This window comes from Balaenoptera ricei, chromosome 3, assembly GCF_028023285.1.
Source record: "Balaenoptera ricei isolate mBalRic1 chromosome 3, mBalRic1.hap2, whole genome shotgun sequence".
Lineage (NCBI taxonomy): Eukaryota > Metazoa > Chordata > Mammalia > Artiodactyla > Balaenopteridae > Balaenoptera > Balaenoptera ricei.
In genome coordinates this window covers 181,998,526-182,018,778 of record NC_082641.1, presented here as the reverse complement: position 1 = coordinate 182,018,778, position 20,253 = coordinate 181,998,526, and the positions used below count along the sequence as shown (strand labels likewise).

The following is a 20,253-nucleotide window of genomic DNA, read 5'->3' as shown; positions in this document are numbered from 1 at the left end:
ACCTAGATCTGGTAGATACATAAGTACTAGGGATACATAAGGTACTAGATAAATAGGTACTAGGAATGCAACGTACAACATGATAAATAGAATTTGCACTGCTGTATGTTATATATGAAAGTTCTTAAGAAAGTAAACCCTAGGGGTTCTCGGCACAAGGAAAAAAATATGGTTTTTACTTCTTTAATTTTCTTTTCTTTTTTTTTGGGCACACTGTGTGGCTTGTGGGATCTTAGTTCCCTGACCAGGGACTGAATTCACGCCCTCAGCAGTGAAAGTGCCGAGTCCTAACCACTGGACCGCCAGGGAATTCCCTCTATTTCTTTAATTTTGTATCTACATGAGACTATGGATGTTCACCGACTTATTGTCGTCATCATTTCATGATGTATGCAAGTCAAATCATCATTCTGTATGTACACTTTAAACTTACTGCTGTATGTCAATCACATCTCAATAAAACTGGAAGGAAAAAAAACAAAGTTTTTTTGAAACGAAAATAAAATGGAAGTGAGGTACAGGGAGGTCTGAAACCTACTCTCAATTCCCTCTCCCTTTTTTTTTTTGAATTAATGAAAACAAACAAACAGCCGCAGACGCAGGTTCCTGGAAGGCTGACTCAGGTTCCCGCAGGCAGGGCTGGCCGCAGCAGCAGTGGGCGTGGCGTTTCAGCTGCCCGCCTGGACCTCAGGTTCCCCGGGAGGCTGGGAGCCGGTAGGAGGGCCCTGGCGAGGCGAGGACGGGCCTGGGTCGCCTGCCGCACCTACTCTGGGCACTTCGTGTCCCCCTGCCAGCCCCAGACTGGGCCCAGACCCTTCCCGCGGGCCCGGGGGTTTCATGGGCACTGAACCCGTCAGGGCAGCTGGGCGTATGCCCACCGGTGTCCACTAGTGTGTGCCGGGCTCGCCGGAGCCCCTGCATCCTCTGGCCTACATGGGAGACACGAGGGCACCCTCCTCCGTGTCTGTTCGGCCGAGGATGGGGCACACTGACCTTGTCGTGGGCGGAGGGGCCAGTGCTCACGTCCCAGATGGTGGGCACCTGGCTGAGGCTGTCGGCGGGCAGGAAGTCAGGTGTGTCTGCGATGTCCGAGAGGGAGTCCACGGACGAGGAGAAGATGGAGGCATTAGAGAGGTCATCGAGGTACGAGGAGTCCTGCAAGACAGGCCGGGTGAGGGCAGCTGTGAGGCCCAGCCACGCGGTGGACGCTGCTCAGCCACAGAAAGGGGTGACGCACTGACGCGCGCTACCACGTGGACGGACCCTGAGGACACGACGCCCAGTGAGAGAAGCCAGACGCAGAAGGACACACACAGAAGGTGTGTGATTCCATTCATGGGAAACGTCCAGAACAGGCAAATCCAAAGGGACAGAGAGGGGGTTCCTGGTTGTCAGGGACTGGGGAGGGCGTGGGGTGACTGCTGATGGGGACAGGGCTTCTTTTTGGGGCCATGAGAATGTTCTGGAACTAAACAGAGGTGATGGTTGCCCGACTCTGCGAATGCACTGGAAACACTGAATTATGCACTTCAAATGGGTCAGTTTTACAATATGTGAATCATATCAATAAAGCTGTTTGGAAAAAAAAAAAAAAAAAAAAGGAAAAAGGCAAGTGGAGGTGAGAGAAACCAGACCCCACAGGCTCTGCGCTGGACCCTACTCAGGGGACACCGGGAGAAGGTGACGGACACCCCGTGCCTGCCCTGGCCCATTGCCGTGGAGGAGGTGACACCGGTGTAGGGATGCCAGGACGCACGGACCACCACAGCTTCAGGAGACATCTGCTGCTGTGGAGGTTACAGTTTCTAAACCTAAATTTAAAGGGAAATGGGGGACTTCCCTGGTGGTCCAGTGGTAAAAAATCCACCTTCCAACGCAGGGGATGGGGATTCGATCCCTGGGTGGGGAACTGAGATCCCACATGCTGCGCGGGGCAACTAAGCCCGCACGCCACAACTACTGAGCTTGTGCGCCTTAACTAGAGAGGCTGCGTGCTGCAAACTACAGAGCCCACGCGCCCTGGAGCCTGCACGCCACAACTAGAGAGAGAAAACCAGCACATCACAACTAGAGAGAAGGCTGCGTGCCGCAACGAAGACCCCGCGTGCCGCAACTAAGACCCGACGCAGCCGAAATAAATAAATAAAAATAAATAAACAAAGGGAATCGGGTGCAGCGCCGGGGGTTCCCGTACCGGCCTCCCTCCCTCCCAGTCCTGGTCGCAGGCATGGAGCTCCCGAGTGTGCCTGGCCTGTGCTGGACGTGGGGACATGCAGAGCCAGCCCCTTGGAGCTTCTGGACCGGGGTCCCCTGCGGTGCCCCGCTGGGTCACGGTGCCCATGCCGCCTGCCACCTGGGGAGGGCAGTGCAGCACAGCCCCCCGTGCCCAGAGCTGGGGAAGGTGCAGGCCCCCCACCTCCCTGAGCCCCTCCAGGCTCAGATGTGGGGCAGCCCTCAGCCGACCCCCCCAGGGAGGGACCCCCCCACCCCCGCCTGCCTGCCATGGGTGGAGCCAGGTGGGCTGTGGCCACAGCGGGCCCATCAGCGGGAGCATTTCCCGAGCAGGGCAGGGGCCAAGGAGGAGGGAGAGCGGCCCTCTGGGAGCCCCCGGCCCCGTGTACTGTTCACACATCTCAGCCCATCAGGGCTGTTGGAAGGCCGCGGCCGGGCGGGCTGGGACAGAGGGTGTGGTGTCCCATTAACCAGTGAGAGAAGGCCAGGAGGGTGGGAAGGGCTGACCGGTGGGGGTCTCGGGCCCCAGGGGCTCAGATCAGTGGACTCTGGGGAGGAAGGGTGGGCCTGGGCCTAGGGTCCACCCGATGTGCCCAGCTCAGGCCTGGAGGCCACAGCTGAGCTGGCTTCTGGGGGTGGAGGGCAGGTCTCCGCAATCCCAGGTCACCGAGAACGGGCCCCTGATCTCAGCCAGTGCCCAGTCCTGCCCCACGGCCCCTCAAGGGCCATGTTTCTGGGGCTCCCCTCCTACTGATCTGCATGGGAATCAGCCCCCCATGCCCTGGGGTGCGGGACCTCCAGGCAACATTGTCCAGCTACCCCAGGACCCCGTGCTCAGATGCTGGTGCGTGCACAACCCCCAACAAGCAGGCTTGAGACCACTGTGCGAAAAGGACAGCGGGCCTGGCAGGAAGGGGTGGGGCCCGCTCAGCTGGTATAAGGCTGGGGGCCCCCTGTGGACGCCTCCCACTGCCCAGGGTGCCCTGGCTCCGGCGGTTTGTAAGGAGGGCACTCTGCCCGCCAGGCCCCTCCTGGCCCCTGCCCCCTGGCCACGTGCAGTCTGGTCCCACGGAAGGGGGGCAGACCCCAACCTCCCCCCACCGCCTGCGGCTGCAGGACCTGGCGACCTGGGCAAGTCCAGGCGAGGAGATGGGGGCGTGGCAGACGGTGTCTAGCAGGACCGGCTCAGGCCCGGGCAGCGGCCTGGGAAGAAGCAGAGGGGAATGCCAACCCCAGAGCAGGGAACAGGTGCTCCATGATGCTCCTTGGGGCACCCTGCACCCCCATGCGAGAGCCTGGCGACTCAACAGGCCAGAGCATCCATCTCGGGGGACGCTGAGGCGGCGGCAGTGGGTCTGGCTCTGCTAACCCCGAGGCCTGCTCCCTACCCCACCCCTGGTCAGCTGGGGTCAGAGGTGGCACATCCCGAGCCTGGTGGACAATGCCAGGGAAGGGTGGGCTGCAGAAGCTGGCCGCCCGGACCCCATGAAGTGACATGGGGTAGTGACCCCCAGAGACTCCAAAGGCTGGCTGGGGTGGGGTCCGGGTACAGGCGGCGACAGCCGTCTTTGCTAAAATCCCTCTGGGACCAGCGTGGCCCTCCCAGCGAGCTCTGCCGAGCCTGGTCAGGGTGACGATGACCCTGGGCCCTGGAGCCCTGAGAGGTGGGCCGGCTTCCCGAAGGTGAAACAGTCACCGGGCAGTGGGCAGGGAGCCGGGCGGGACCTCGGGGGCCAGCCCCGAAGATGGCAGAGGCAGGGGCTGAAAGGGGCGCTCGGGGGCCACCCTGTGTGAGGGCTGAGCACGGAGACCCTTCCCAGGAGGACAGCGCGCAGGTGAAGAAGCCCCCCGTGGAGGAGCCAGGAGGTCAGGTCAAGGTCGGCAGCAGGGACCCTTGGGGTGATGGCTGGGAAGGGCACCTCCCCTCCGAGGTCTCCCCTGGGGAACCCATGGCCCCAGTGAGACCACGAGAAAACACCGGACAAACCCAGACTGGGGACGTCCTGCAGGAGTCCCAGCCCAGGCTCCCCACGACTGCCCAGGGCCCCAGCCCACCCCAGGAGAGCGGGCGACACCGGCACAGTCTGGGGCCCCTGGTGCCACAGTGGTCCTGGGGCAGAGGCGATGTGGGGAAGCGTGGACTCTGGCTGAGGATGACGTATGAACACGGGCCCATCAGCTGGGACGTGGGCGGCGCCGAGGGGCTGGTCGTGGGCACACGGGGACCCTCTGAACTGATTCACAGCCTCTCTATAAATCTAAAACTGCTCTAAAAAATATAATTTATTAAGAAAGTGGGTGCTCTCTCCCCAGTCTGTGGACACCGTCTCCACCAGATGCCCTGATGGGCAGCCGGCATCGTCTGGGGGCCCCTGGATCCCTTGGGGCAAAGGGAAGTGGGCCTCACTTGGGTCCCCAGGGGGTGGGGGTGGGGCTCCCGAGGTCCCTCCCCCTCCCCACCGTGGAGGGCGGGTCGCTGGATGGGAGTGAGAGTGGACCCCCCGGTGGGCTGCCTGCCAGTGTTGGGACCTGACTCCCAGCAGCCACAGGAGACCTCCAAGATGACCCAAACCCAGAATCACCTTCCTTGGGTCCCCAGGGCCCGGTCAGGGCAGGGCTGTAGCTCCCAGGCCCTCACCAGAGCCCCCAACCCGGCAGCCTGTGTCCACCCCTCCCCGGGCTCACCTCCCGACCTGCGTCCCCACCTGGAACTCCTCCGGGATCCCAGGCCCCCCCCCTGCCCTTCCCACTGCAGGCCCCAGTGCGGGGGAGCTGGCTGGTTACCCCGACAGTTCTGAGGGGCCAGGAGGGCACAGGGTCGCCCACTGTGCTTACTGCCTCTCAGCATGTCGGGGACCCTGGACCAGTGAGGAGCTGCCCACGCAGTGACCCCCCCACCTCATCTCTGCCACCGCCCAGCAGGCTGGGACAGGATGGCCCCCAGACTGGACCTGGCTCTGGGTCTGCTCAGCACCCCCTCCCAGCCAGGAAAGCGACCCCAGAAACACTCTTCGGACACAGGTCCTCTCACTGGCCCTGGGCAGGGGCCCTGAGGAGGGACGGAGAGACAGAGGGACGGAGAGACAGAGGGACAGAGAGACGGAGGGACGGGGACCGATCCTACCTGCCCAATCAGAGCCCGTCTCAAACCATGCCCCGCCCCAGCCCACAGAGCCACTGCCACCATCCCAGGACACGGAGCGCCCACAAAACTCCAGGTGGGACGGCTCCAGCCCCCTGCAGCCCCCTGCCCTCCCTGGCTGTCCCCACAGTCCACGTGGCTCTGCTCGGAAAACTCCAGCAGGGTCACCCTCGCTGCCAAAAAAAAGCCAGACGGAGCAGGCTGGAGGAGCCCTCCCCCCGCCCCCAGCCCGGCTGTTCCCGGCGGTTCCCACGGGCCCTCCCAGCCCGGCCCCCCTCGCCAGGCAGGAGCCCAGGGTTACCTTGCCGAGGGCTGCAAACTGCAGCCAGAAGCGCAGCTGGGACATGGTGGCCGCTGGGTCCCGAGAAAGCGGTGGGAGCAGCTGCCTCATGACCGCGGGTGGCTCAGCCCGCCGGCCCTCAGCCCTCAGCCCGCCCGGCCGCATTTGCATGTTGGTTTAGTCACCGCCTGCGCCTACTTCCCCTAAGGCCGGCTGACTTTCAGGAAATGATGCCTGCCTGGTAAGTCAGGACGATTACTGGCAAAGCGCGGAGAATTACTGAACGGGGCGGAATCTACCACAGAGGGCTGTCAACAACGCCTGCCGGCTGCCACTGGCTCGCCCCCTGCCTGCCCCGGGCGCTCTCCTGGCCCCGGCCTCAGTTTCCCCCAGAGCACTGTCCCCCCAAAGCACGTGCCCAGCTGGGCCTAGCAGGGACCACGGCTGCCCCTGGGATGCCCGCAGCAGAGACTCGAGGTTCAGAGGTCCCCGCATCGCAGGGAGGAAACCTAGGCTGGCTGCCCACTCCGTGCCCCCCACGCCCTCCCTGGCCTGCCCTCAGCTCCTCAGACTGGACCTTCACTGTCCCAGAGCCCGCCTCCAGTGCCTCACAGGGCCCGCCCCAGGGCCTTTGCCCGTGCTGTGGCCCCACCTGGAGGGCCGCCCCCATGGGGCCCCGGGCCCCACCCTGCTCCTCCTCCTCCAGCCTTGGCGAGCGTTCTGGCTGTCCCCGAAACGCTGCTCTTCCCTGTTGCGTCAGCCCCTGCAACCCGCAGCCCAGAACAGAGGGCAGGACGCAGACAGGGCCAGCGGCAGGGGGCACAAAGCCCTGAGGCCCGGTGCCCATCCTGTTTGTTTCTTTCGATCACCCCCCATCCCAGGACGGTTCTGTGAGGATCCGCGGCCGAGAGGAGCGAGTGGGCCCATGGGACTCCCTGCAGCTGCCCAGCACCCCAGAGCTCTGACTGGGGAGGGTCCCTGGGGTCAGGGAGACCTTGGCCCAATGCTGCAGCCCTCACCTGTCTCCAGCCCACAGCCAGCAGGAGGGCAGGGGGGAAACATGGACGGCGGCCACTGCCACAGGTGAGGAATGTGTACAAATGTCAACAAGGGGAGGAAGGACACGCAAACTGTCAGGCAACGGGGAAACGCAACCCGAAACCAGCAGGACACACTTCACACCCGCCCGGACAGCTGGACCCACAAAGCCAGCAGGGACCAGTGTGGGGAGAAGGTGGAAAAATCGGAACCCCTACACGGCCGGTGGGGGCGTGAAATGGGGCAGCGTCCTCGGAAAACAGTCACAGTCACCCCACGACCCTGATTCCACTGCCAGGCGCCCACCAGGGGCAACGGAGACACACGTCCACAGCAGCCAAAGGTGGACACAACCTAAGTGTCCAGCAGCGGATGACGGATAAACACGACATGGTCCCTCCACACACAGGAACATCACTCAGCCACGTAAAGGGGTGAAGCCTCGACGCTCACTACAATGTGGATGGACCCCGAGAACACGATGCTCAGTGAGAGAAGCCAGACGCAGAAGGACACACAGGGTGTGATTCCATTGATGGGAAACGTCCAGGACAGGCAGATCCACAGACAGAGACAGAGAGTGGGTTCCTGGTTGTCAGGGCCTGGGAAGGAGGTGAGGGAGTGACTGCTGATGGAGATGGGGCTTCCTTTTGGGGTGATGGAACGTTCCGGAATTACATAAAGGTGGTGGTTGTAAAACTCTGTGAACACATTTTAGAAGGATGAATTTTAAGGTGTGTGAATTTTGTCTCAATTTTAAAAAGAATTACTAGGAAACGGACATGAAAAGAAGACCCACAAAGGACAAGCACAAACTTTTTGTGATTAGATTTCAGCTGCAGGATACTGGTCAGGTTGCCAGCAGTTTCTAAACTCGGACTCTCTGCCCCCTGTATCTCATCACCAGATGGCTGGTCGGCCCCGTCGGGCCAGCGCGTCCGATCCGTGGGGCTGCCCGGCCGGCGGGATGTTCGCTGGTCCCTAGGCTGCCCCCTGGCTGGCCACAGAGGGGCGGGCGTGGCCCATGTCGGGACCTCCTTTGGAAATGGGGTCGCTGCAGATGTAGTCAACGAAGATGTGGTCGCACTGGAGCAGGGCGGGCCCTAAGCCGACGGCCGGTGCCCTTACAAGAGGGAGGTCTGGACACAGACAGAGAGGAGAAGACCACGTGGTGACCGAGGAAGAGGTGGGGTGACACACCCACGCCTGGGGCCCCAGGAGCTGTGAGAAGCAGGATGGACCCTCCCCTGGAGCCTGCGGAGGGAGTGCGGACCCCAGGGCGGGGGGGGCTTGGCCGTGGCCCCGCGTGACCCAAGGGCTTCCCGTGGGAAGCAGCCCTGTACCGCGCCCTGCCAGCGCCAGAAATTGCCAGGAGCCTGCTGGCGGGGTAGGCCAAGCCTCCGACCCTGTGGAAATCCGTTCGCGGAGCAGTGGACGTCGCCGACCCCTCTCTGTGTGGGTAGCTGCCCATAGTTTGCAAAGCACTTTTCTGAGCTGTGACCTCATCCTGCTTCCCAGAAGCCTGAGCTGGCAGACGGAAAGTGTCCTTATCGGGTGGATGCGGGGCCCACCTGAGATACCTGGAGGGACCCTCAGGGCGCACGCCTGCCCTGCTGACTGCGACTGCGTGAGGGGGTCTCAGCCCACCGGAAAGAGCCCTCCCCCTCCCCGGGGCCCGGCCAAGATGTGAGGGTCCAGGGGGCCTTGGGAGGAGGGCAGCACCTGACCCCGGGGGCTGCAGCGGGGCTCGGCCCTGGGGGGCAGTGAAGGAGGGCGGGGCGGCCACCCCTGCAGACAGGACCCCAGAGAAACCAGGGTGGGGAGAACCCAGAGGAGGGCCTGGAGGGGGAGGGGCAGCAAGAGCTGGAAGCACAAGGCCCCGGGGGGCATTTGGAAGGCTGGGCACCCCCCCAACCCCGACTCCAACAAGGCCCCAAACAGCCCTCCCAGCGAGAGTCAGCCACACCTGCAACACACGCTCACACTGAAGTCTACACGCACGTCCACACCAGCATGATTTATGGCAGTCGAGAGGCGGAAACGACCCAAGTGTCCATCGATGGACAAACACATACACACACGTGTCCCCCCACACACGGGGACGTCCCTCAGCCACGCAAACGGGTGAAGCCCCGACACTCGCTGCAACGTGGACGGACCCTGAGAACACGATGCTCAGCGAGAGAAGCCAGACGCAGGAGGACCCAGAGTGTGTGATTCCACTGATGGGAAACGTCCGGAACAGGCAGATCCACAGACACAGAGCGTGGACTTGTGGTGTTGGGATGGGGGAGGGGGAGGGGGGAGGGGTGACTGCTAAGGGGGATGGGGTTTCTTTGGGGGATGGAATGGTCTGGACTTGGACAAAGGTGATGTCTGCACAACACTGTGAATGCACTAAAACTGCTGAATCGTATGAAATGCAAGTCATATTTCAATTAAAAAATAAAAGTCATACGTCCACACTCCCCAACGCGTACTACACCCTGGGGTGGGAGGCCCCACGTGGGGCCCCTCAAGGTGTAAGGGGTGTAAGGGCCTGAGCAACTCTGTGCCAACCTGAGGGTGGGAAGGACAGTGCACAGCGGGGGGACCCAGAGAACGCTGCCTCACCAGGGGTCAAGGTCAACCCATCAGCAACGAGACGCATTGACACAGGGCCTTGAAGACAACGTGCCGTGTTTGTGGGCCTCCTGCCAGGGACGCAGACCCCCTCCCAGTGTGGGGCACCCTACAGACACCTGGCCGGTTCTCTTCGGAGCCTCAGCGCACCCATGGGTGTACACGGGTATGGTCACCTGTGTTGCACCAGGGCTAATTTCTGCCCTGCGACGCTGGCCTCGGCTATGTAAGATGCTACGTGTAATGTGTAGGCAAGAGTGTCAGAGCCGAAATTTTCAGGCAACCCCTGGGTGCACTTCCCCTCCCACACTTGGAACCCAGGGCCCCGGCTCTGGGGGCTCAATGGGTGCCAGGTCTGATGGCCAGGACTGTCCAGTGAAGCAGAGCTGCCCCAGAGCAGGGACCGGACTGGCTCTCCGTGTTCCCCAGGGCAGAGTCCCTCCGGCTAGAGATCCTTCCCAGGTACCTGGGAAATGGGGACCCCACACGGAGGCCGGCTCGACCCTCACCAAAGGTCCTGGCCTGGGCCGGCTTGTGTGCAGCCCCCAGGGAACTGCTCCCGGCCCAAAAGGGAAGTCGGGGAGAAGCTTTCTCCTGGTAGGCAGCAAGAGTCACACAACACATCTCCTTTCTCTTTTCGCTTTGGCTGCTAGGAAACTCAGGGCTCAAGTTTAGTAACCAGGAGGTGTGTTAAGGCCTGTGGGTTTCTATTCACTGCCTGCCCCCAGCCCAGCTCTGGATTCCCCATTCCAACTCCTTCTGATGTACAAACAGGAGTGAACGCTTCAACGGTGTGCCATGGGCCTCGTGAGGGCTTCACGTGGTGAAGCGGCTGTAATGAAACTACAAACTTCACGGCTTAAAACAACACACGTTTATTACTTTATGGTTCTGGAGGTCAGAAGTCTGAGATGGGCTGTCAGAGCCGGTTCCTTCCAGAGGCTCCAGGGGAGCATCGGTTCCCGCCTTTTCCAGCTTCTAGAGGCGCCGCATCCCTGGCTCGCGGCCCCTCCTGCATCCTCACAGCCAGCAGCGCAGCATCTCCCGTCTCTCTCTGCCTCTGACCCTCCCGCCTCCCTCTCATAAGGACCTTGTGGACTTCTGTGGTGGCGCAGTGGTTAAGAATCCGCCTGCCAATGCAGGGGACGCGGGTGCGAGCCCTGGTCCAGGAAGATCCCACATGCCGCGGAGTAACTAAGCCTGTGCGCCACAGCTACTGAGCCTGCGCTCTAGAGCCCGTGTGCCACAACTACCAAAGCCCGTACGCCTAGAGCCCGTGCTCTGCAACAAGAGAAGCCACCGCAATGAGAAGCCTGCGCACCGCAATGAAGAGTAGCCCCCACTCGCCGCAACTAGAGAAAGCCTGCGCGCAGCAACAAAGACCCAACGCAACCAAACATATATTAATTAATTAATTAAAATATATATATATATATATATATATATTAAAAAAAAAAAAGACCCTGTGATGACACTGGGCCCCCCAGGGAATCCAGGGTCACCCCCATCTCAGGGGCCTTAATTTAATCCCACCTGCAAAGTCCCCTCTGCCCTGTGAGGTGACAGATCCACAGGTCCCGGGATCAGGACGGGGACGTCTTTGGGGCTGTCCCTGTGCCGGCCCCCGTGCGACGTCACTCAGTCTGAACCAGAAGCAGAGGCGTCTGTGGTGGACCCACCGGGCCAGGGCTGGGCTGGGAAGAGCCTTGAATGCCAGGCTCGCTCTGGACTCCGTCCTGGCTTGGCCCACAGGCCCAGGGTCCTGGGGGAGGTGGAGGAGGCTGACCACAGGGCCTCAGACCCTCAGCCTGGCTGAACTGTGGTCTCGCAGCTGTCTGACCCCACGGTTGGCAGTGAGGTGAGATTTCGTTTGAAGAAGGTTTCGCTGCTCTAAAGGGAGATCTGGGTCCAAGTCGCCCCCTGCAAGGGCAGCTGGAGGGCGGGTGGGCTGCGGCCGCTCTCAGCGAGCATCTGTGGGGTGGATGAGCAACCTCCAACACGGGGCACGCTTCCCCACCTGCAGCAAAGAGCGGACGCGGCGCCCCGGGGGCTTCTGGGCTCGGAAGCCACGTGGACCCCTCGCAGAGCTGGGGGAGCAGTGGGAGCATGTGAGTGGGGGGCGGAGCGAGGCCAGGCGGGTGGCCGCAGGAGCCGGGACACCCCCAAAGCCTTCATCCACCCAGCAGGGACGCCCCAGCGGGGGAGCAAGTCTGGACGCGGAGCCGTGCCCAGGACACGGTGGACAGGAGGCCTGTCAGCCGCCAGCCCGCGGCCGAGCCAGAGACGTGGGGCCGCGGTGGGCGGGGAGAGGGTCCTGGGCCGTCGGCCGGGTGCCCTGGATGCTGAACCCACTGGCCCTTCCTCTCCTGGAGGCCAAGGGTCTCCTCACGGGCCAGCGGTGGGCAGAGAAAACTGCGTATACCTCTGTAGAGGCAGGGAGGCTGCGACCACGGGCCTGCTGTCCCTGCCCCCCGGCCCTCGCCCTCACCCTGAGGGACTTGGGGCTCCCGAGGGGCAGGCTCTGCTCCCGTCGCCACGAGGCCCAGCCGTGTCGCTTCCTGGGTGGCCACAAAGGGTCACTGACAGGGCAGCTCAGGGCAGACGTCCAGGGTACGGTGTGGCGGGGCTGTGCCCCCCAGGCTCTGGGGTCCCCCACCTCCCCAGCACCTGGGCTCCACCTCCCTGGCCACGTGCCTACCCCCCACCCCGGCCCCCGCGGCTGTGTCTCCACAGGGACCCCCAGCGGGTTTAGGGCCACCCTAACTGGGAGGACCTCAGCTCCGTCTACCTAATCACACCCGCAAAGACCTGACGGCCAAGTAGGGTCTTGTCATGAGGTCTCGGGAGGGTCTGGATTTGGGGGGACGCTGTCACCGCAGCACACACCCCTCGGTCCGGTTCTCTGCCCGGTCCTGCTGCTGCCCCGGTGAGTGTGGGCCGGTCTGAATGGCCCTGGCCTTGGTCCAAGTGAGTCCAGCAGGTCTGCACCGGCCCGTGTGTGCCGTGGCCTCCCTCGGCCTGTCACCTGGTGGGGCCCATGAGCCCCCACTTTACTGAAGGAAACTGAGGCTCAGGGGAGCTGAGCGCCTGACACCCCACTCCCTGGCGGGCCCACCTGCATGCTTCCCAAACTGAGCGCCGAGGCAGCCCAGACACAGAGGCCAGCACAGACGCCGCCGAGGGTTTCAGCTTCCCAAGGGAAGCCCGGCGCCACTCGGCCCCCGTTGCCCCCACTTCCTGCCCCCGGGTCGGGGTCACCCCACAACATTGCTGGGCTCCTTCCCGCAAACCCCCTCTGAGGCTCTCAGGCTCGACGGCTGCTGTGCGGGACAGAGGTGTGGGACCCACTTGTGAACCCCTCGGACAAGGCTGCAAGGCGGGGTCCGCCTGACTCCCTGGGGGCTGAGCTGCCTGGCGTCCCCCAAAAGATCGAGGTCAGACGTCCTCCTTTCCTCCAACTCGAGGGGCTCACGTTCGTCAAGCGGCTGCTGTTTCGGGGACATAAATGCTCACTATGCTGTTTCGACCTGATTGGGCGTCACTCCGGCCTTGGGGGGGCGCCGGGAACGTGGACCCCACCAAGGCGCTAGGGCGCCCAAATGGAGCAAGTACAGGTCTGGGCGAGGCAATCGGACGCTCGAGATGTGGCCCCATAACCCGCAGACGGGCAGGAGCGCAGCTGGGCCCCCAGCCTCGGTTACGTGACCTCCGACCCGGAGCCCCCGTCTGCTGCGGGGAAGTCACACCAGCCCGTCCCCCAAACAAGCCCAGTCCCCCAGCACTGACACCCCACGTGGGGCACGGCCCAGCCGAGGTCTCCTACCTGAGGAAAGTCGCTGCTCTTTGGCGGGAAGCTGGGGGTGGCGGCTGCAGGGCCATAGCTGGTGTCCATGCAGGGCTGGCCCACAATGAAGGAGGAGTTCATGAACTGGCTGGAGGCGGAGAAGGAAGCTGAGCCAGCAGGCGTGCCGGGGGCGCTGCCTGCCCACCCCAGGTACAGGACAGGCCGGCAGGAACAACTCCGGCGCCTCAGAAACTCCACTCAGGAGGGGCCCACGCACCCATGTCTCTGGACACGGCGCCCCAGAAGAACCTCGAGGCTCTGGCTACGTGTGCTTCCGTGCCCTTTGCATGGGCTGTTCCTTGGCCTGGTACCAGGCGTGCTCTCTTGGCAAACTCCTACTTACCCTTCAAAACCCAGCTTGCTGATGCCCTCCATGGGGAAGCTGCCCTCCCGGCTCCTTTCACCCCTGAAGTTTCTCACCACCACCTGGTGTCCCCTCCACAGTAGAGCCCTTCCTGATCCCCTCGTCCCCACTACCCCTGCCCTCTTCCCTGGAGAGTTCTCGCTAGACAGACCACAGCAGGTCAGTCTCAGCTCTCCCCATGCGGCCAGGGCCTGGCCCACAGCCCTCCTGACTGAGAGCTCTAGTTTTCTTTAGCCCATGACTGCGGGATGAGGAGGCAGAGCGAAGCCCCTGCGAGGGGGGGACCCCCCCAGCAGGACGCAGTGTGGCTGGGCACTTACTGGCTTTCGCTGGAGAAGGCTGGGTATGGCGTGGGCGAGAAGCTGTTCCACCAGGGGTAATGCAGCATGGCATCCTGAGACAGAGTGGCGGGCGTCAGGGGAGAGGACAGGAGGGCAGGGTCCCTGGCCCTCCCCCCCCCCCCCCGCGGCACTGCCCTGGGGCAGGCTCCAGGGAGCACTGAGCCCGCCTACCCAGGGGCTTCCCAGCTGGGTCACCGGCGCCTCGGTTTCCCCGTGTGCACAGAAGAACCCACCCAGAGGGCTGTGGTGAAGAGGAAGGCTTTGGTCAGCACACAAGCAGCGCTGGGGACCAGCTGGGGAGGGGATGGCGGGCGTGGCCACGACTCTGGACTGGCAGGGCCCCCAGAATCCCTGCAGGGCCTGGGGAGCCCAGGCTGGACGCCTGCGTTCTAGAAAGTGGAGGAGGGGACCCTGTGTAAAGCAAGACAGCAAGAGTCCCTCCTGGGCCAGCACCCATGAGCGAGACGTGCAGCCTGCCAGCAGGTGGGTGGGGGAGAGGGGCAGGGGACTTCTCAGAGGGGCGGGGGCTGAGGCCAGGGTGACGGGCTCCCACCAGGACCGTGGACGGTCTTTCCCAGCCAGACTCTCGCAGCCCAACCCCTCCAGGCAGGTCTGAAGCCCGGCCTTCTCAGAGCTCCCAGAGGCCAAGCCCCTGTGGCCCAAGAGTGAGGCACAGGCAGGGGTTCTGGGGAACCTGTTTTAGGAAACACCAGGGGGAGGGAGGGTGGCTGCAAGGTGAGCCTGAAGTCAGCAGGGGAAGCATGTGCCAGGACTGGCTTGAGGGGTAGGGCTGTGGACACTCACACCCTCTGTAGAATCGGGGTGCTGCATCCCTGTCCTAAACGGGCCACTGGCCACGTGAAATTCCATCAGGGAGGCCCTCTGGCTGCAGTTGCCGTGCCCGCTTGTGCCAGCCCTGGCCACACAACGTCCGCCCCTCGGGACTCAGTGACCTAGTACCGGCCCAGAACCAGGCTGGGGGGCCGGGACCGCCCCTCTGTGCCAAGGGGGTTGCCAGACCCACTTTCCATTACTGTGCCCCCAGCCCTGGGCTGCCCACAGGGCCCCGCCTGCTTCCCCACGGTCCAGCTCAGAGGAGAGGCATGAAGGAGATGCGGTGAGATGGTATCGACTGGTAGAGGCCCCTTGGCCTCCAAACTAGAGGCCAGTCCAGGCTCTAGTCTGGGTCCAGAAGGGGGCAGCCAGGGAGGGGGGCGCCGAGGGGCCCCTTGCTCACCAACCTTCTCCACCTGCACCCAGACTGGGCCTGGGGCAGTCCCTGTGGAGCTCCCAGACCAGGGGACCCCCAGGTCCTTGAGGAGTTTGAGGCCTCAGGCTGGGAGGGTCCCTTATAACTTTGTCTACCCAGCACCCCAACCTCCTCCCGCAGCACGTTGCTCTGGCAAGGCTGCCAACCAAGGACATCCAGGCCCACCCCACAGGGGTGGTACAGCATGGCCAGCCAATCAGAGCCTTCCTCGGGATTTTACACTTGCAGCCAGAGGGGTGACTCCACCTTCAGAGGGCAGGCCTGTGGGACCTGATTAGTCCAAAGATGGGCCCCTTCCCCAGCTAGCCAATCAGAGCCTGCCTGGAGACAGAGGCTGGCCCTCTTCTGGGAAGGAGCAGGTCCTGGGAGATTAGCCAGAAGCTTCCTAGGCCATGTGCAAACTGATGAAGGAAGATGATATTCCTGCTAGGGCAGAAAGGGCGGCAGATAACATAGGGCTGCCAGATAAAAAACAGGAATTGGAATTTCTGATAAACAAAAGATAATTTTTAGTGTAAATACTGTGTGGAACACACATGTACTAAAATTTTATTTGTGTTTATGTGAAACTTAAATTTCACCGGACTCTATATTTTTATTTGCTAAATCTGGCCACCTTAGGGACACTGACAGTCCTGGGGGCATGTCCCTGCCAGGCAGCCCTGGGGCCAGCTCCACTCCCCGCCTGCTCCACCCTGGGATCCTCCTTACAAGCTTGGTTCGGCCAGGACACAAGAGAGGAAAAGTAAGGAGCACGGTGCCAACACTGATGCCTGCAGCCTACACGGGCTGCCCGGGCTTCTGGTCACTCTTGGGCCAGGCCCAGTGTGGCCTGAGGGGCAACCCCCACGTTCGGTGGCCCGAGAGGAACAGGCTCTGTGCACAGCCTGAGCCCTGGAGGGCACCGGGAAGCCTGCCCTGCTGGCTCTGACTGCCCGCAGTGGGGCTCGGAGCCAAGGTCGGGCTCCACGCGGCACCTCCCTTGTAAAAGGGTCCCTATCTTGTTCCAAACATCCCTCCCCCAATTCCAGTGTCTGAGCCCCTCTGGTCCACACGGGCTGTCCAGACAGAGCTCATGTCCTGGTCCTCAGTTGGCTTCCTGGGTCACCACCACGGGACGTGGCAGGAGCCCATTCCCTGTGGAACAGCTCCATCCTCTGCAAACCCGCCCGAGCCGGGGCTCGCTCTGACCCAGGAATTCTATTCCAGAAACACACCCCCAGGGACTCATCCAGGAGGGGGGAGGAAAACGCAGTGGCGCTATTTATAGCGGCAGAAAAAACTGGAGTCACCCCAAAGGCCCAACAACAGGAAAATAATTAGGCAAATGATGGTATGCTGAGGAGGAGGAATCCTGAGGCGTTGTAAGAATGACAAGCGCGTGCTCCGAGCCCGCGAAACAGGGCGACACAGCACCCGAGGAAGGAGCACACTTTGTGCCGCGTGTGGGATGCCACCGGGGCATCCGAGAGCCTCAGGGCGGGAGCGGGCGGGCAGAGGCTTGGAGGGAGGCGGGGGCTGAGGAGGGCAGGGGCCCCGTGGGCACAGCTGGCCTGGCACACGTGCGCCCGGGACACTGGCCGGAGGCTCTGGCCATCAGCCGAGGCTTGGAAGCTGTGGGCAGGTCTGCAGCTGTGACCCGCTTTTGCTCCCTCCCTGCCAACTGGCAAGGCCTGCTCGATGTGGCTTGGCACTGTGCTCTGCCTCGTTAGGGTGCCTTGTGGGCACAGCCGGGCACAGAGTGAGTCCTGGGTTTGCGCGCACCTCCCAGCCCCGTCTGATGCTACAGTCTGGGGCCTGGGACGCCCCATGACGGCTCTGGACCCTCAACCCGGAGCTCCACTTGGGCCCCGAGGCCCAGGGCCCAGCTTCTCCCAACCCCGAGCTGGATCCTCGCGCTCTCTCCCCGTGCAGGTGTGCGCGTCACTGCCGCAGCCCACGCGGCCCACTGGCGCCCGCACCCCACCTGGTCTCCCCACCCGGCAGCTCAAGTCTCTGCACCGAGAAACTCGGCTTCTTTTCTTTTCTGCAGGGAAAGAGCCCCCCTTTGGCTCCAGGCCTGACTCACTGGAGGATTCTGGACACTTCTCTTCGCGAGGCCTCTTGTACCTTCTGTGATATGAGGAGGCCCGGCCCCTAGGGTCGTTTTACCACTCGCGGTACTTTTATTGCAGCCATCAGGGCTCGGAAGCAAGCGAGTTGTCCCTCAGTGGGTGGAAGCAACCGTGGGACATGCGGACGATGGAAAGTTGTTTAGTGCTAAAAAGAAATGGGCTATGAAGCCAGGAAAAGTCTCGGAGGAACCCTAAATACACATCGCTAAGTAGAAGAAGCAGATCTGAAAAGGCTACACACTGTGATTCCAACTCTGGGACATTCTGGAAAAGGCAGGTCTCTGGAGCCGGGGTTAGGATCAGCAATGCGGGGCTTGGGGGGAGGAGGGATGGACAGGTGGGGACCAGAGGGGTTTTAGGGCAGTGAAACTACGCTGTGTGACACCGTAATGGTGGATGCGGGTCATCTGACATCTGTCAAAACCCACAGAACATCCAACACCAAGAGTGAACCGAATGTCACTGTGGCCCTTAGGTAAGGATGCTGGGTCAGCACCGGCTCCCAGTTTGGAACACGGCACACCCACGAGTGTGAGATGTTAACAGTGGGGGAGTGGGGAGGGGAGAGGTGTACAGGAACTTGCTGTGCCATTTTCCTGTAAACCTACAACTGCTTAAGAAATAAAGTCTCATAAAGTAAGAAGAAAGAAGCGATGAAGCAGAGCGGACGAGTGTGACCTGCCGCAGCGGTCCAAGCCCTCGATGTCCCGCAGGTGAGGGCAGCCGCCTGGGCCAAGCGTCCCCCGAGGGCCAGCCGAGGCCTTGGCAGGAGAAACCTCACGGCTAACACGTGAGGGACTCGGGGGCGACGGGAGCCCCCCGAGGGTCCTGCCTGCAAACCTGGGGGCTGGGATATGGGCTTGAGGCACCAGGGAGGAGCCGAGGGGCCGGGAGGAGACCCCGAGGGCTGGGGCTCACCTGGACGCTGGGCCCGCACAGGGGGGTCTGCAGGGGCGGCGGGCTGTACAGGACGCTGCCGGCTGGCGGAGGCTCATGCGGAGGGAACTCCCCGTCCATGGTGGGCCCCACTGCCAGCATCGGGGGGCTCCACGAGCCGGGCCGCAGGGGCATCTATCTGGGCTTCTTGCTCCGTGGTGGCGGCATCATGACCTGGGGAAAGACGTGCATGTCCTGAGGTTGCCCTCTGATCCCGACAGGGGAGGGCGCCCTCCAGGGACAGGGCCAGCAGGCTAAGGGGTGGCGGGACCCCCAGGGGACCCCTCAGATGTCCCCCCAGCCCCTCCGACTGCCCCATCCATGCAGGGGGCAAGCTGACGCTCCCAGCACCGCTGCCGGGGTGGCCCTCCTGCTGTCTGGCCACCCCCTCCTGGGGACACGGGCTGGGACCTCCAGGGTGAGGGCAGCCCCTTCTGGGTGGCCAGGCCCCGCCGCTCTCCCGCCCTCGTTCTCAGGCCCCTGAATAATGTTGGCCGGGGGCTGCTCCCTCCACCCACAAAGTGGGCCTCGAGCCCTGGGAGCCCAGCATGAGCCGTGGTGGGGGCGCACCCACGGCTCTCTGTGCCTAGCATGTCTGGCAAAGAGGAAGCCCGGCCAGCGGGCAGCTCTGAGCTGGGGGGCCCACCGGGGCCGGGCAGCCCCATACCTCTGCCACCAGGTCAGGCTTGCCGAGGGTCTCCGGGTGGTTGGGGCCAAGCTGAGTGGGGAAGAGCCCCCAGACCTGGATGGGGCTAAGGTCGCACAGGGTCCCCACTGAGAAGGAGGGCAGACAGCCAGCCGGGAAAAGCTGCAGGGGCCAACCTAGCCCCACGCGATCCCCCCCATTCGCACCCGCCTGTGGCCTGGGACCCCGGTCCCCCAGGCCCCATCGCCCGCCACGGATAGCAGGGACCCCAGGCTGGCGGAGCACGCCTCGGGGAGCAGCCCCAGGACGTTAATCACCCAGGGAGGCAGGAAGGGGAGGCGGCTGGCGCTCCCGGCCAAGCCCTGAGTGAAGAAATCCTCAGGACTTCCAGTAATCACTGCCACACACGGGCAGCTTGTGCAATCCCGTGGGGGCGGGGAGGGCCGCCTGCACGGGCTGGGCCGCCCGTGCGCGCCTCGCCCTGCGGCCCAGAGGGAAAGGGGCCCAGGGGCCGGGCCACAGCCCACAGCTGCGTCCAGCCATTCAGGAAGGCAGCGGGGGCCGGGCCGCCCCGCTCTGCTCAGGCCTTGGGCTCCGGCTGCTGGCCGGCCTCCAGTGCCACGGCCCCCAGCCTCCTGCAGGCCGGACCTGGCGGGAGGAGGAGGAATGCGAGGCTGCTCTGGGACCCACGGTCTTGGTTGGGCGGACGGTCAAAGCCCAGCTCCGCGTCTAAGGGTCGGAGAACCTCCCACAACTCGGGGCGCCTGAGCTCCTCTGAGCTTCGGTTTGGTCATCGGGAGGATGGGCTGCTCGGGTATGAGCACAGCGCTCATCTGGCGCTCAGTGGAGCCCAGGGCCTCCGCGATCGCGAGCCACTCCAGTGACCGCTGCCTCCGCGGAGGCCCCGGGAAGCTCCTCGATTCGTGGGACCCCTCAGCGGATCCACCTGGGACGGAAGGCGGGCCGGCTCGCTGTGTCCCTGGGGTCCCTTGTCTGCAGCAACTGCAGGGGATGTGTCTCTGCCTGAGACCCCCACTAACCCCACTGACACCCCTGCTGCCACAGCGTCCCTCTCTCGGCAGCCACACCCCGAGCACGGCCGACCCCGGCCCACTCGCGGGCACTTCCGGGCTCTGCGGCCGCGGAGGGCAGGGCTGCTTTCTTGGGAAGCACCATCCAGAGCCCACGGCCGAAAAGCATGGGAGGGGGACCCCGGGCCGTCCCCAGGGTGCGCTGTGCCCGAGGAACCCCCACCGGCAGCAGGCCAGGCCTGCGTGGCCCCCGTGGCCCCTGTCCTGAGTGGCAGCCCCAGCAGGCTGAGGCCCCACGCCGTCACCTGCCATCCAGGGCATCACGTTCCCCCAGCAAAAGAGGTCTGTCCCCGCAGCGAGGGCTCCATGACTGGGTGGGAGTTCCTGTAACGG

At 63.3% G+C, this 20,253-nt stretch overlaps 1 protein-coding gene across 7 annotated transcripts in view; it reads right to left on the bottom strand.

Annotated features, from left to right (window-relative positions):
* Window positions 1-20,253, bottom strand: part of SBNO2 (strawberry notch homolog 2) — a 47,478-nt gene that overhangs the window by 13,046 nt on the left and 14,179 nt on the right. For 5 of the 7 annotated variants that reach the window (XM_059918982.1, XM_059918980.1, XM_059918983.1 and 2 more), the window contains exons 2-5: window positions 18,166-18,357; window positions 13,843-13,916; window positions 13,138-13,246; window positions 994-1,155 (exon numbers count right to left, since the gene is read on the bottom strand). In XM_059918982.1, the coding sequence (XP_059774965.1) occupies window positions 994-1,155; window positions 13,138-13,246; window positions 13,843-13,916; window positions 18,166-18,318 (498 nt within the window). In that variant the 5' untranslated portion in view covers window positions 18,319-18,357. Of the gene's footprint in view, window positions 1-993; window positions 1,156-5,675; window positions 5,830-13,137; window positions 13,247-13,842; window positions 13,917-17,201; window positions 17,333-18,165; window positions 18,358-20,253 lie in introns of those variants that run through there. The other 2 variants (XM_059918986.1, XM_059918984.1) reach the window with 2 other exon arrangements.